General features: G+C 38.7%; 3 protein-coding genes across 3 annotated transcripts in view; all 3 read left to right on the forward strand.

The window, feature by feature from the left end:
• Window positions 1–14,900, forward strand: part of LOC132216109 (zinc finger protein 665-like) — an 84,006-nt gene that overhangs the window by 48,784 nt on the left and 20,322 nt on the right. The window lies entirely within an intron of this gene.
• Window positions 1–14,900, forward strand: part of LOC132216075 (zinc finger protein 91-like) — a 114,386-nt gene that overhangs the window by 48,741 nt on the left and 50,745 nt on the right. The window contains exons 3-4 of the mRNA XM_059665132.1: window positions 6,807–6,880; window positions 7,742–9,410. Of these exons, the coding sequence (XP_059521115.1) occupies window positions 6,807–6,880; window positions 7,742–9,410 (1,743 nt within the window). The remainder of the gene's footprint in view (window positions 1–6,806; window positions 6,881–7,741; window positions 9,411–14,900) is intronic.
• LOC132216108 (zinc finger protein 383-like) overlaps window positions 1–14,900 on the forward strand; it is a 115,912-nt gene that overhangs the window by 24,888 nt on the left and 76,124 nt on the right. The gene's annotated exons all lie outside the window — the stretch shown is intronic.

Raw genomic sequence — 14,900 nt, forward strand, 5'->3', positions numbered from 1 at the left:
TTATTTTTAAACTTCTTTGTTATGCCTAGGAAGATATATGCAAACCACTATTTTTAAGAGTGATGGTGAAGTTCATTGACAATGTTTTCTTTCATTGTTTTCATGGTTTCAGGTCTTATATTTTAGTTGTTAATCCCTGCTGAGTACATTTTGGTTCATGGCCTATGAATGGGACCTAGTTTTATTATTTTTGCATGTATCTGTTCCATTTTTTTTTTCCCTACTTGGTGAAGAATGTGTCTTTATTGTTTGTTCTGGCCTGTTATCTTGTATATTAGTTAATTATACAGCTTTGGACATTTTAAAATTGTGTTTCTTCTTTTTTCATATTGATTTTTAAAAGGTCTTTGTATAATTGACTACTTATCAGGTAATATGCTTTGTAGAATTTTTTTTTTTCCCATTTCACAGCTTGTATTTTTGTTTTTCATTTTTTGTTGTCTTTTTTTTTTTCACAGCTTGTATTTTTAATGCACTGACAATTTGCTTTAATGTGAAGTTATTTTTATATGGTTTGTAATGCCTTTTGACTACTTTTTTTTACCTTTCCATTCAGTGATACAATATAAAATCAGACGTCATAAGAACTTTTTATATGCCTTAGCCAGATTGGCTTAGTGCAGCAGTTCTCAACCTGTGGGTCACGACCCCTTTGGGGGTCGAACGACCCTTTCACAGGGTCACCTGAATACATCCTGCATATCAGATATTTACATTATGATTCATAACAGTAAAATTACAGTTATGAAGTAGCAACAAAAATAATTTTATGGTTGGGGGTCACCACAACATGAGAAACTATATTAAAGTGTCATGGCATTAGGAAGGTTGAGAACCACTGGCTTAGTGGATAGAGTGTTGGCCTGTGGACAGAAGGGTCCCAGGTTCAATTCCAATGAAGGGCACATGACCAGGATGCAGGCTCCGATCCCCAGTAGGGGCAATGCAAAAGGCAACCAATCAGTGACTCTCTTTTTATGTTTCTCTCTCTCTCTCCCTCTCCCTTCCTCTCTGAAATTAATAAAAATGTATTTAAAAAAAACAAAAACTTTTCTATAACTTTTCTTTTAGTAGATTGAATTATTACTAGCTTTATATTTCAAATTTCCCTCATTCTTTGACATATAGACATCTGACTATCTCAACACTATTTGTACATGTGAGTATGTCCGTTACTTCTTTTGTGATATAAGCAGTGTTGTAGATTATTTCACCCCATGCGTGAGAAGCTTTAAATAGGCTTTTTATTCTACAGTGCTTCTGTTTTATAGGTGTGGTTAAACCTTACATGAGAATATAGATGTTTTTTTCATTGCTTTTCAGAGAGAGTGGAAGGGTGGGAGCAAGGACCGGGAGAGAGAAGGAAGCATTGATGTGAGAGAGACACATTGACTGGCCCCGTTCTGTTCCCACTTCAACCCAGGTGCGGTAGGAATTTGCAACCGAGGCATGTGCCCTTGAACGGGCATTCAACCCACCACCCTGAAATACACAGGATGATGCTCTAAGCCTACTGTGTGCTTTTATTTACCTGTGTCTTAATGTGTATATTATACTTTTTGATAACACCAGTTATGAAATATATTTGAAATCAGGAAGCATGATGCCTTTAAGGTTATACTGTCTCTCCCAAGTTTGTTTTGGTTCTCTGGTGTCCTGTGTCATTTCATATCAATTTCAGGATGAGGTTTGCTAATTTAGTGAAAAGTGTCATTGGGAAGTGGATAGTGATGGCTTTGAATGTTTATGTCAACCTTGGGTACTCGTGACAGCTTATACTGTTAGCATTGCAGTTTAAGATCATTGCATGTGTAGTTAAATTATGCTGTTATTCATGTAAACACATACTTAATTTGTTATTTTGTATTAATTTCTGTTACCTTACAGCACTGGTTCTCAACCTGTGGCTCGCGACCCCTTTGGGGGTCAAACGACCCTTTCACAGTGGTCGCCTAAGACCGTCGGAAAACACATATATAATTACATATTGTTTTTGTGATTAATCACTATGCTTTAATTATGTTCAATTTGTAACAATGAAATTGGGGGTCACCACAACATGAGAAACTGTATTAAAGGGCCGTGACATAAGGAAGGTTGAGATCCACTGCCTTACAGGAACACTGCTAACTTCATTGGGTGGTTTTATATATCATGTTTTAGGAAATCATGTATATTTGTAGTTATAGAAATGTGGAGTCTGTGATTTACAATACAGAATTCTGTCACCTGTTAACAGATTTTATTTTCTATTTTGATTGTGATCATGGGAACTACTTAAAATATCTTAAGGGTATAACAATATACCTTAAACTCATACAAATCTCTGCTGATTGCCATTTCTACCCATGTACCCACATAAGTTGATATCACATTATCTTTAGCATTGTGTCATAGCTGATATTTCAGATTTTATTTATGTTATTCATTTTTTAATTTTTTTAAAGACACATTTTTTATCTCAGAGAAGGAGATGGGGAAAGAGATAGAAACATCCATGATGAGAGATAATCATTAAGTGGCCACCTCCTGCACACCCCTCACTGAGGAATGAGCCCACAACACAGGCATGTGCCCTGACCAAGAATTAAACTGTGACCTCCTGGTTCAAAGGTAGACCCTTAACCACTGAGCCATGCTGCTTGAAATATTCCTTTTATTTTCTAAAGTTTCACAAGAGAATTCAAGGTGATAAGTGTTTCTTTATTAGAACACCACAGATTTTTAAACTTTTATATATTTTTTCTTATACAAGGAATTTTTATATTTTCATCTCTTCTTGTGTAGAATTTTTAAATTACCTCCAGGATTATATTTCTTAAGGATTATTTATTGGGTAGATGTAATAATGAGATGGTCTAATAATGAGATAGTTTTGGAGCTGGAAAAGTTTTTTCCTCTCCGTTGTTGATCTGTTTTGTCAGTATTCTTGTTGGATGGTTTTTGTTCACTTAATTCTTCAGTGTTCTATTTCGTGCCCTTTTTAGCCTCCAATCGTATTCTGCTTAGAAACCCCCTAATGATCATAGAGGAGATTTTTTTTCCTTAAAAAGTTATGTTTTTATATGCTTTTTGGATTGTATTCTGAGATTCATGATATTTTCATTGGTTGTTTTTTTTTTATCTGTCCTCAGGTTTATATTGATTCTACTTAGAGTTCATTGAACTGCTTGCATTTGTATTTCACTTTCTCCAATTGTCAGGATCTTAAATGATTAATTTTTTATATAAGCTATCTAATCCTTTTCACGATCCTGTCTTTTTGGTGTCCTCTTGGAGGTTGACTTGTTAGTGTCTTAGGAGTTTCTTAAATTCTCTTCATATTTCCACATGTTTGTTGACTTTTCTTAATCAAAATTTTAATGAATTAAAATTTTGATGAAATATGTACAAGTTCTTTGATTATTTTATTTTTTAAATATATCCTTATTGATTTCAGAGAGGAGGGGGGAGGGAGGGAGGGAGGGAGGGAGGGAGGGAGGGAGAGAGAGAGAGAGAGAGAGAGAGAGAGAGAGAGAGAGAAATACCAGTGAAAAGAGAGAATCATCAATCAGCTGCCTCCAGCATGATCGGGGAGCGAGCCTTCAACTCAGGCCTGTGCCCTGCCATGGAACCAAAGTGTGACCACCTGGTTCATAGATGGAAGCTCAAACACTGAGCCAATGCTTTCAGGCAAATTCTTTATGTTCTAAGTTGAACATGTCTTTCGTTATTGATTCTACTGTATTTTTTCATTTGGGTATTACGTTTTTCTATTTCCCTTTTCGGTGTGTTGTTTGTAAAGTACTCTTTTATTGTATTTTCACTTCGGTTATATAATATTTTGGTGCCATTATAGAGTTGTCTCCCCCCCCCCCCCTTTGTGGTTTTAAGATATTTAGTTCCATTCTTTTTTTTTTTTTTTCATGTTTGTCTTTTATTAGTGTAGATTATTATAGATGTTTTTTGTATTATGAAAATGGAAGTAAAGAGGCTTAATGTCCCTTGGCTGCAAAATGATGACAATAATATCTACTTTCTAAAGTTCCCTTAGTATCAAACCAAATATAAATAACTTCAAAAACTCACCATGTATCTAACACAATTTTTACATTCCAGTCATCACAAGTACATAAATATTTTCATTTCTAGATTTATTTTCTTAACTGATTTTAGATGATGAGTAGAAGGGATACTGGGTGGAAAGAAATAAAATAAATCAAAGAATATTATTTGAGGTGGTACAGTTGAAGAGATTTTTTTTTTTTTTTTTTTAGGCATTAAGAAATTTATTTTTTCCTCCCCCATAACTCCCCTCCTCCCAGTTCCCACCCCACCCTCCGCCCTCACTCCCCACCCACTGTCCTCATCCATAGGTGCACGATTTTTGTCCAGACTCTTCCCACATCTCCCACACCTCTTTCCCCCCCAAGAATAGTCAGTCCATTCCCTTTCTATGTCCCTGATTCTATTATAATCAACAGTTCATTCTGTTCATCAGATTATTTATTCACTTGATTCTTAGATTCACTTGTTGATAGATGCATATTTGTTGTTCATAATTTGTATCTTTACCTTTTTCTTCCTCTTCCTCTTCTTAAAGGATACCTTTCAGCATTTCATGTAATCCTGGTTTGGTGGTGATGAACTCCTTTAGCTTTTCCTTATCTGTGAAGCTCTTTATCTGACCTTCAATTCTGAATGATAGCTTTGCTGGATAAAGTAATCTTGGTTGTAGGTTCTTGGTATTCATCACTTTGAATATTTCTTGCCACTCCCTTCTGGCCTGCAAAGTTTCTGTTGAGAAATCAGCTGACAGTCGTATGGGTATTCCCTTGTAGGTAACTGAGTTTCTTTCTCTTGCTGTTTTTAAGATTCTCTCTTTATCTTTTGCTCTTGGCATTTTAATTATGATGTGTCTTGGTGTGGTCCTCTTTGGATTCCTTTTGTTTGGGGTTCTCCGCGCTTCTTGGACCTGTAAGTCCATTTCTTTCACCAGGTGGGGGAAGTTTTCTGGCATTATTTCTTCAAATAGGTTTTCAATATCTTGCTCTCTCTCATCTTCTGGCACCCCTATAATTCTGATGTTGGTACACTTGAAGCTGTCCCAGAGGCTCCTTACACTATCCTCGCATTTTTGGATTCTTTTTTCATTTTGCTTTTCCGGTTGGATGTTTTTTGCTTCCTCGCATTTCAAATCATTGACTTGATTCTTGCGCTCCTCTGGTCTGCTGTCGGGCGTCTGTATAATATTCGTTATTTCAGTCCGTGTATGCTTAATTTCTAGTTGGTTCCCCAATATAAGATCGAGGGTCTTACTAGTTTTCCTGTAGATCTCATTAAGTTTATTGGCAGCTTCTAAACAGTTCTTGAGAGACCTTAAAAGTGTGGTTCTGAACTCTATATCTTCCATTGACAATTTTGTCCTGTTTCTTTGTCTCCGCATTTTGTTATGCTTCCTTGGTGCACCCCCTAGTGGTCTTTGTTCGCAGTCTTATAGTTAAATCTTGATTGTTGTAGCTAATTCCAGGGAGGGTTTGACCTCCAGGCCAAGTGGCTATGAGAATCAGCTGTGTCAGCAGTGAGAGAACTTCTGTCCTCTAGGGCGGTGCTAATCTAGCCTTTGCCTGAGGCTATCCGGCAAATGCCTCTGTGCAGGGCTTGGGCGGAGCGGGTCGCACAGGATCAACAGGGTGGGCCGGAGAGAGCAGTTATGGCGGCTCTCAGTCCTGTCCCCAGGGGCTCTGCCTCTCTGAGTCCCAGCACCGCTGCAAAGCTCGGAGAGAAAGCTGCACTTGCTCTGACCGAAGCCAGACAGTCCCACTTCTCCCGTTTGAGTCTGGGTCCCCAAAGACTCGCCTGTATCTGGAGCTCAGAGTCTGCTACTCCCTCCCGACTGAAAACGCCAACCGCGCCCTCCGCCGCCAGCCAGCTCCGCGCACTCCGCACCTCAGAACTTGACCTCAGCACTGCGCCTCCTCTGAGTGTCCCTGTGCATTTCTCTTTCCTCCTAGTTGTAGGACTTCCACTCAGCCAGCGTTCCTGTGGTTCTGGGTCAGTTCCATTCTTTTTCAGGTAATTAATATATTTCCATTAAAGTGGTGCCCACTTGATTGATTTTATTTTGTGTTTCTGATGGTACACTTTCTTTGTTTCTATGCATGACTTAATATATTTTGTACAGATTCCGGAATTGTAAACAAGCAGGCTTTTGAACATACTTTTTATAGGAGGAAACAAATAATAACCGTCTGTGGAACGAACCAACTCTACTTTCTGTCAACACTGTTTTTAGGATCTGTATTCTTGGTTCGGTTGTCTGTTTAATTTCCCAGTTGAAATGCTCTCTATTTCTTTCTCAGTCCAACGGTATCTTTTCAGGCTTCATATGCATTTTTAGTGCCGCCGTCTTTGTGGTGCTCAAACACTTTCTCATTGTTTCTTTGTATCAGCCACTACAGGGCACTCATCGTGTACTGCCATTCTGTTCACACTCTGTGTCATGCACAACAGACACTTGTTGTTCAAGATGCTTCAAAACAGGGAGATCATTGCACATTCATTTCCCTCATCTTTCTCTCTCCAGTGAAGAAACTGGGCATTGGAGTGTTTTTGTAATATTGCCATAGTGTGCCAGGAGGTTTAAGGAACGCTTTGTCCCTCTTTGATGTGAGTTTTCCTCACTGAACCTATCTTTAGCTTTGATTGAATTCTTTTCATGCCCTTGGAGTACTCCAAAATGTCACTTGGTCAATACGTGCTGTTAACTTCAAAGTGCACTGACCTGGTTGTGGAAACTTAAGAATTTGTGTGCTTTTTTTTTACAGCTATGTCATCTAAAGATAACCAGGTCCTTATGCCAAAGCCCGGACTACAAGATTTATTACCTGAAATAATACTGGTGAGATGTAAAAGATGTTGCTTTGATAATGTATACTTAAGGAGAGCCTTGGAATTTGGGGAAGAGTGTGATGAGAAGGGAGAATATTAATATAAACAGAACTAATCGGGAACACTTATTCTAATAAAATTCTTGTTATCTAAAGAGGTGTACTATGCATTTGGGAAATCTTCCATTTTAAAGTCAGTTACATTGGCAGATCAGTGTGTTTCTGTACGCGAAGAACTTTTTATTATTATGCATTCTTGGAAAGGAAATCTGGAAAGGCTAGGAATTCACATATTCTCTAGTGTAAATATTTATTTGAATTATTTAAAATGTTGGGTGGAATTAAACTTTCATGCAATCATTTCTAAAATGTATAGCTTTATAACATACCTATTAAATTAAAATGTGCTCAACTGGGTATTCTTTTTATGATTTTTTAAATTAAGAAATATATTTTTATTGATCTTAGAGAGTAAGTGAGAGAAAGAGGGAGGGGAAAACAGCAATGGTGAGAGAGATTCATTCATTGGCTGCCTCCTGCACGCATCCCACTGTGGACTGATCCTGGAACTGGGCATGTGCTCTCAACGGGAACAGAACCATGACGTAATAGTTCATACATTGAAGCTCAACCACTGAGCCATGCTGGCTGGGCAGTTTGGCAGTTTTTAAACAAGAATTCATTCTTCTTCCTCTGTCAATTAATGTTTTGCATTTATTTTTTATCTATAAATTCAATAAATTAGGAAAACCTTTTTTTTACAGCTATCTTGGTTTACTGAATATCACAAAATGGTACTTATAGAACGAGTGTACAGGTTTAATGAAATTATAACTCTCACTAAAGATTTTTCTGCCTCCTATTATTACCAGAGTACACATAAAGGAGATTGCACTTATCAATGGATTGAACACTGGAAAAATTTTAAGCAAGAGTCTTATCTTAATCATCGGACAAGTGAGCTTGCAGAAGACCATTTTAAAGGTGGAAATGCCTTTGACCAAATGTCCAGTCACAATATACATCAGGTTATTCCTATTGTGGAGAAGACACACAAAGGAAGTAAATGTGTCCAGTCTTTTCAGCAGTCTTCAAATTACAGTGAACAAGACAATATTCATACTGGGGAAAAGGCTTACAAATGGAATCCTTTTGGTAGAATCTCCAGTCAAGTAGTCAATCTAAATAAAATGAAAAAAAACCATAGTGGAGAAAAACCGTATAAATGTAAAGATTCTGGTAAAACATTTAATTGGCTGTCAGGTTGCACTGTAAATCAGAGAATTGATACTGGAGAGAAGCCTTCCAAATGTACAGAATGTGGCAAAGCCTTTAGCCAGTCCTCACACCTTATTTATCCTCAGAAAGATCACACTGGTGAGAAGCCATATAAATGTGGAAAGTGTGGCAAAGCCTTTAGGAATTCCTCATTCCTTACTTATCAGAGAGTTCACATTGGAGAGAAGCCTTATAAATGTATAGAATGTGGCAAAGCCTTTGGCAGCTCTTCAGTCCTTAGTAGACATCAGAGAGTTCATACTGAAGAGAAGCCTTATAAATGTACAGAATGTGGCAAAGCCTTTCGTAGTTCCTCAAACCTTACTACGCATCAGAAAGTTCATACTGGAGAGAAGCCTTATAAATGTACAGAATGTGGCAAAGCCTTTGGCAGCTCTTCAGTCCTTACTAAGCATCAGAGAGTTCATACTGGAGAGAAGCCTTATAAATGTAGAGAATGTGGCAAAGCCTTTGGTAGATACTCACACCTTATTACGCATCAGAGAGTTCATACTGGAGAGAAGCCTTATAAATGTGGAAATTGTGGCAAAGTCTTTGGCACGTCCTCAGGCCTTACTAGGCATCAGACAGTTCATACTAGAGAGAAGCCCTATAAATGTACAGAATGTGGCACAAATTTTGGTAGCGCCTCAGTCCTTACTAATCATCAGAGAGTTCACACTGGAGAGAAGCCTTATAAGTGTAGAGACTGTGGCAAAGCCTTTAGTTGGTCCTCAAACCTTATTTATCATCAGAGAATTCACACTGGAGAGAAGTCTTATAAGTGTAGAGAATGTGGCAAAGGATTCATTACGGCATCATCCCTTAATTGTCATCAGAGAGTTCATACTGGAGAGAAGCCTTATAAATGTAGAGAATGTGGCAAAGCCTTTAGCAGGTCCTCACTTCTTATTTATCATCAGCGAGGTCATACTGGAGACAAGCCATATAAATGTGGAAAGTGTGGCAAAGCCTTTAGGAAATCCTCAGACCTTACATATCATCAGACAATTCACACTGGAGAGAAGCCTTATAAATGTGGAGAATGTGGCAAAGCTTTTGGCAGCTCTTCAGTCCTTACAAAGCATCAGAGAGTTCATACTGGAGAGAAGCCTTATAAATGTACAGAATGTGGCAAAGCCTTTGGCCGCAATTCAGTCCTTACTAAGCATCAGAGAGTTCATACTGGAGAGAAGCCTTATAAATGTACAGAATGTGGCAAAGCCTTTAGCCAGTCCTCATCCCTTACTAGACATCAGAGAGGTCACACTGGAGAGAAGCCTTATAAATGTAGAGAATGTGGCAAAGCTTTCAGTGACTCCTCAAAGCTTAATCGACATCAAAGAGTTCATACTGGAGAGAAGCCTTATAAATGTAGAGAATGTGGCAAAGCCTTTGGCAGCTCTTCAGTCCTTACTAAGCATCAGAGAGTTCACACTGAAGAGAAACCTTAATGAGGTAGAGAATGTGGTAAAGTGTTCAGTGACTCCTCAAAGCTTAATCGACATCAGAGAGTTCATACTTGAGAGAAGTCTTACAGATGTGAGGAGTGTTGGAAGTGTTTACCAGGGAGAACTTAATGAATATCACAGAATTCATACTGGGATGAAGCCGAATGAATGTGCAAAATATTAAAACGCCTTTTTGTGCTATTTATATATTACTGTACCTGAGAGTCTTCCTACTAAAGAGAGTCCTTACCAACTTAGGAAATGGGCTGGAGCATTTACCCTCAAATCAAAGTTTACCGAGCATCAGAGATTTTATAGTGGAGGAAAGCCTACACTGTAGAAAATGTGAGAAAGCTTTTAATGTGTAGTCAAACTTAGTCAACATTTTAAGAATCATTTTAAAGAGAAACAGAAGTAATCAAAGTATTTGGCCAAAGATTTAACCATAGGTTTAATCTTCATAGAGAATGATAAAATTAGGCTGTATAAATTATGAGGCATATGTCAAAGTGTATGTATCTCATAGAGCATCTGATAACTATTACTGGATAGAAACCCAGCAGATATAAAGAATTTCTGAAAGCTTATTCAGTATGCAAAACTTAGTTGAAATCAGAATTCATATTGGAGAGAAACAATACAAATGTAAACATAGTCCTGAAGTCTTTAATTAGTACCCGTACCTTATTCCTCACATTGGCATTCAGTCTAGAGGGGAAACCTTGAAACTGAAGAATGTGGGAAATCATATACTTGGACCTATAACCTCAGTCAATACCAAGGATTGTAATTGGGTAGAAATTCTACATTTATGTTATAGTATAAAGGACTTTCGTTCAAAATATAAAGTTAACAAATTTCCAAGGAATTTATGCCTTAAAGTGACTTTTAAGATATAAAAACTTGACCAAAGTATGTAATTGATTATGAAAATACCACTGAATTCACAGTAGATAGGTAGGCAAAATGCCTTTCAGGTAGTGTTGTAAATCAGAATGTTTATTACACAGTGTACTCCAAACTTTAAATGTTGTTAGGTAATATTTTTATACTTGAGTATATCGAAAGAATTTATGTTTCCATATCTACAGTTACTTAGAGTGTTATCTATTTTATATTAAAATCATGTGAGGTATTTTGAATAGGAAATTAATGTCATTCTATTCCCATATCACTTGATGCTGCTATATGTTATTCCTGCTGTATGTGTGAAATCATGGGGTTGTTAACTGCCTTAAAGATCTGTGAGCTGTGTATATGTACTTCATTTATATGCATTTTTCTATGGAATATTGGATACATATTTTTTTCTTCTACTGGAGAATATACTATTGCATTAATCTTTTAAAATAGTTATAACTTTCTGTAAATGATATAATGAACTTTTGTTTCTTTTCTGTGCCAATATGTTCAACTGAAAACTTTTCATCTGAATGTCAATTTGTGGTTGTGACATTTACCTGACTGGAACTGCAACTCAGGACTGTGCTCTCTGTATAATAAGTTTTCCATAATTAAGAGGAATATTGTAATACCAGTGACATTGTTTTACCCAGGATGCAGAATTGCCATGAACTCTGCTAGTTGAGAGACGCCACCATTCCTAGGCTGCACTGCTGGCTGAACTCAGAAAAAATTCTATTTCTTTCATTTCCCATTTCCTGTTTCTCTCTGGTTTTTCACTTTGTCTTCTAGGCTGCCATTATTTTTGCAGTGATGTGACCACAGCATGTAAAGCTCTTCCTGTCCCACATCAGCCCTTCAAGCCGGTGTAGCGTCTGCTCAGTAGTTTGGAATTTATAATACAATGACTGACATCAGAACTTGGTGAATGTTTTTGCTTCATTTTCATAAAGTAGGTAGCCCACCACTCACGTTCTCATGCTGACATCTATAGTTTTTAATATGAATATGAACTTTTGGAATACCACAAATTGGCATCTGTGTACTTTGTAAGTGGAGTGATTTTTCTTGTCCTGATAGTCATTGGAAACCTTCAGGATTTCTGAGTGTGCCCTAACTGATTTGGCTCAGTGGATAGAGCATCGGCTTGCAGACTGAAGGGTCCTAGGTTCGATTCTGGTCAAGGGCATGTACCTTGGTTGTGGGCATATCCCCAGTAGGGAGTGTGCAGGAGGCAGGTGATTGATGTTTCTCTCTCATTCCCTCTCATTGATGTTTCTAACTCTCTATCCCTCTGCCTTCCTCTCTGGAAAACAATAAAATATATTTTTAAAAAAAGAATTTCTGAGTGTTACCTTATTAACTTCTTTATTGGGATGGAATTACCCCATGGTATACAGATTTTATTCTCTCTTTCTTAAATGTAGTCTATTGCTGGTCATTCTTTCTAGAGGAACCCCAGAGACCATGGCAGCTTTGTAGTTGAAACCTTTTATTATTTTGGATGCAAAAGTATTTTGTGTAATGACAGCATGAGCAGAGGTATGTCCATTGGCATTATCTGTCCCTGGAGTGTTTTCCAAGCTTTCACTCTAAGTTCCAGGGACAGCAGGATAGCCGAGATTAATAGGAAAGCCCTCCATTTATTCTGTGTCTAGTGCTGAATTTCTACAAGGTAGTAGAAATTTGCGGAACAACACAAATGTAAAGAGAAATCATTCTCTCCACATTCATCAGTTCCTATCCATGTGACACCCAAAGGACTGAGAAAATGAATACAGAAAGAAGATGTTTGCACCCATATGTTCATAGCAGCATAATTCACCATAGCTAAGGTCTGGAAACAGCCTAAGTGCCCATCAGTAGATGAATGAATTAGAAAACGGTGGTACATCTACACGATGCAATACTATGCTGCTGTAGAAAAGAAGGAACTCTTAGCATTTGCAACGGCATGGATGGAACTGGAGAGCATTATGTTTAGTGAAATAAGCCAGTCAATGAGGGAAAAATACCACATGATCTCACTCAATCATGAGTAATAAAGACCATTATAAACTTAGTAACAAAAATAAATACAGAGGCAGAGCTGACTTGAACAGACTGTCAAACTGCAGCGGGAAGGACAGGGAGGGATAAGAGATCAACCGAAGGACGTGTATGCATGCGTATAAGCATAACCAATGGAACTAAGACACTGGGGGTAGGGGAGGCCAGGGGATTGTCAAGGGCCGGGGGAAAAAGGAGACATATGTAATACCCTTTGTTATACTTTAAGCAATAAAACAATTAAAAAAAAAAACATCAATTCAAGAGAAACATCGATCAGCTGCCTCCTGCACACCCCCTACTGGGGATGTGCCCACAACCAAGGTCCATGCCCTTGCCTGGAATCTAACCCGGGACCCTTCAGTCCGTAGGCTGACGCTCTATCCACTGAGCCAAAGCGACCAGGGCAAATATAGTATCTTTAATATTGTTTGTCTTATAAAAGAGATTTAAGATTTTATTCCTTTTATATTTTAGTTTTTAAAAATACAATCTTTATTTTGGAGAAGAAGGAGATGGGGAGAAAAATAGAAACATCTTCAGGTTCTCCAGCCAGGTTCTGTAGCCATGTTCTCTCGCTAGGTTCTCCAGCAAGGTTCTGTCCAGGTTCTCCAGCCAAGTTCTGGTCCGGATCTCCAGCGAAGTTCTGGTTTTTATTGTCTTGTTACATCCGTATTTATACTAGTTGATTTTAATCCTGTCAATTTCTATTTCAAAGGTTAGGGTGTTTCTCATCTCCATTCCAGGGAGTAAAGATTATATAGCTTAAGCATGATTGTTTGTAGTTAAAGTGATTAATTACCCGCCTGGCACTTAGTTAAGGAGTTTTATCCCCTCCCTGACTTCAGGGTAAAATCCCTACCTGGGGAAACAACCTTTCTCTGAGAGGTGACCTTCGTTAAAACACATAGCACTAAGGGGAGCAAACATATTAAGAACAGTATGCTATATACGCCAGGGCCCTTGAAACAGCAAGCATGGACTGGCTCCCGACACTTTGGAATATCAGGGTAACTCCCACTTTTCCAGAGCCCTCAGGACACAGCCAGTGCACCAGAGGAAAACCATAAACCCTCTCATGGTTATTATGTTAATTGTTCACTGTTAGTAAGGTGTGTACACTTACATAAAAGACATGTATGTACCACCAATGGATTTTGTGTAATTCACTTGCATCTTCTCTTTTAATTATAATAATTAAAGCGTAACATGCAAGCCGACTGAATGACCCAACAGCAGAACAACCCCCTAGACAACCTTCTGGACGACCACATATGACACCAACTGGTGCCAAGCCCTCCCAGTGGATGAGATGAGATTTGTTGAGGGCCCCCAACATCGCTCCATGGTCACCTAGCAGAGGAAGGTCCAGGACACTGGCCAGCTGGGAAATCGATCACCCGGGGAGCTCCACAATCGCCCCTACGAGGTGGGGGTGGTGGAACAATCCATCACATATTCCTGGCCGGATGGGCAGGGCCTATCTCTTTGGGGTGATTGATGGTGGAGCCCTGTGATAGGTAGACCCAAAGAGGGAGGCCCGGGCTACCAGGCCGCAGCACTGTGGCGTTTGGGCCAGGCATACCTATTTGGGGTGATCAGGCCCTGGCTCCCAGACTGTGATAGGGCACAGGCCGAGCTGAAGGACCCCCTCCATGTGCACAGATTTCATGCACTAGGCCTCTAGTAATGTATAAAATAAAATACACAACTGCTGTTCTCTGGAACATTATCTCAAAGTGTTGAAATTTTGCTTCTCAGCACTTCTGGACAGTTTGGCCCAAATAAAATCCCCAAAATTCTTTATTGTTTTGAATGTTTCTTATGTTTACGGGAAGATGTTAAGCTACAAGGAATCGGACAATGTATTTGATGGAGAGCTCAACATCACTAAACATCATTCAGTATACATCTAAGAGAAACCTTAAAGGTATAATGTGTGTGGGAAAGATCTTATCCAAAACTGCATCCTTGAAGGTTCCCCATAATATGATTTTGAAAAGCCGTGTTACAAATGACAGGAGTGATGATTTTCAGGAGGAAAACAGAAGGCCTTTCCTTTTCTTTCCTGTAACCTTCCATTCACTATGAAAAGCACCTGATAATTACCCACAGAGATGGCTGACTTCCTTAATTCCAGCTGCCTCTTCTTTAATGGCAAGACAGAGGGGCTGAGAGAGTAGGCTGCCTTTCCCCCTCAGCCTTCCTCACTGAGGTTTTAATGACTCAGGGGAAATTGGAGGCCTGTAGTTTCTACTGTCCAACCCAATCTGCCCCACTTTGAATTCTCTGAAACTTCACTATAAGAATGTTACCGCTGCCCTAACCAGTTTGGCTCAGTGGATAGAGC

The sequence above is a fragment of the Myotis daubentonii genome, chromosome 15 (assembly GCF_963259705.1).
Source record: "Myotis daubentonii chromosome 15, mMyoDau2.1, whole genome shotgun sequence".
Lineage (NCBI taxonomy): Eukaryota > Metazoa > Chordata > Mammalia > Chiroptera > Vespertilionidae > Myotis > Myotis daubentonii.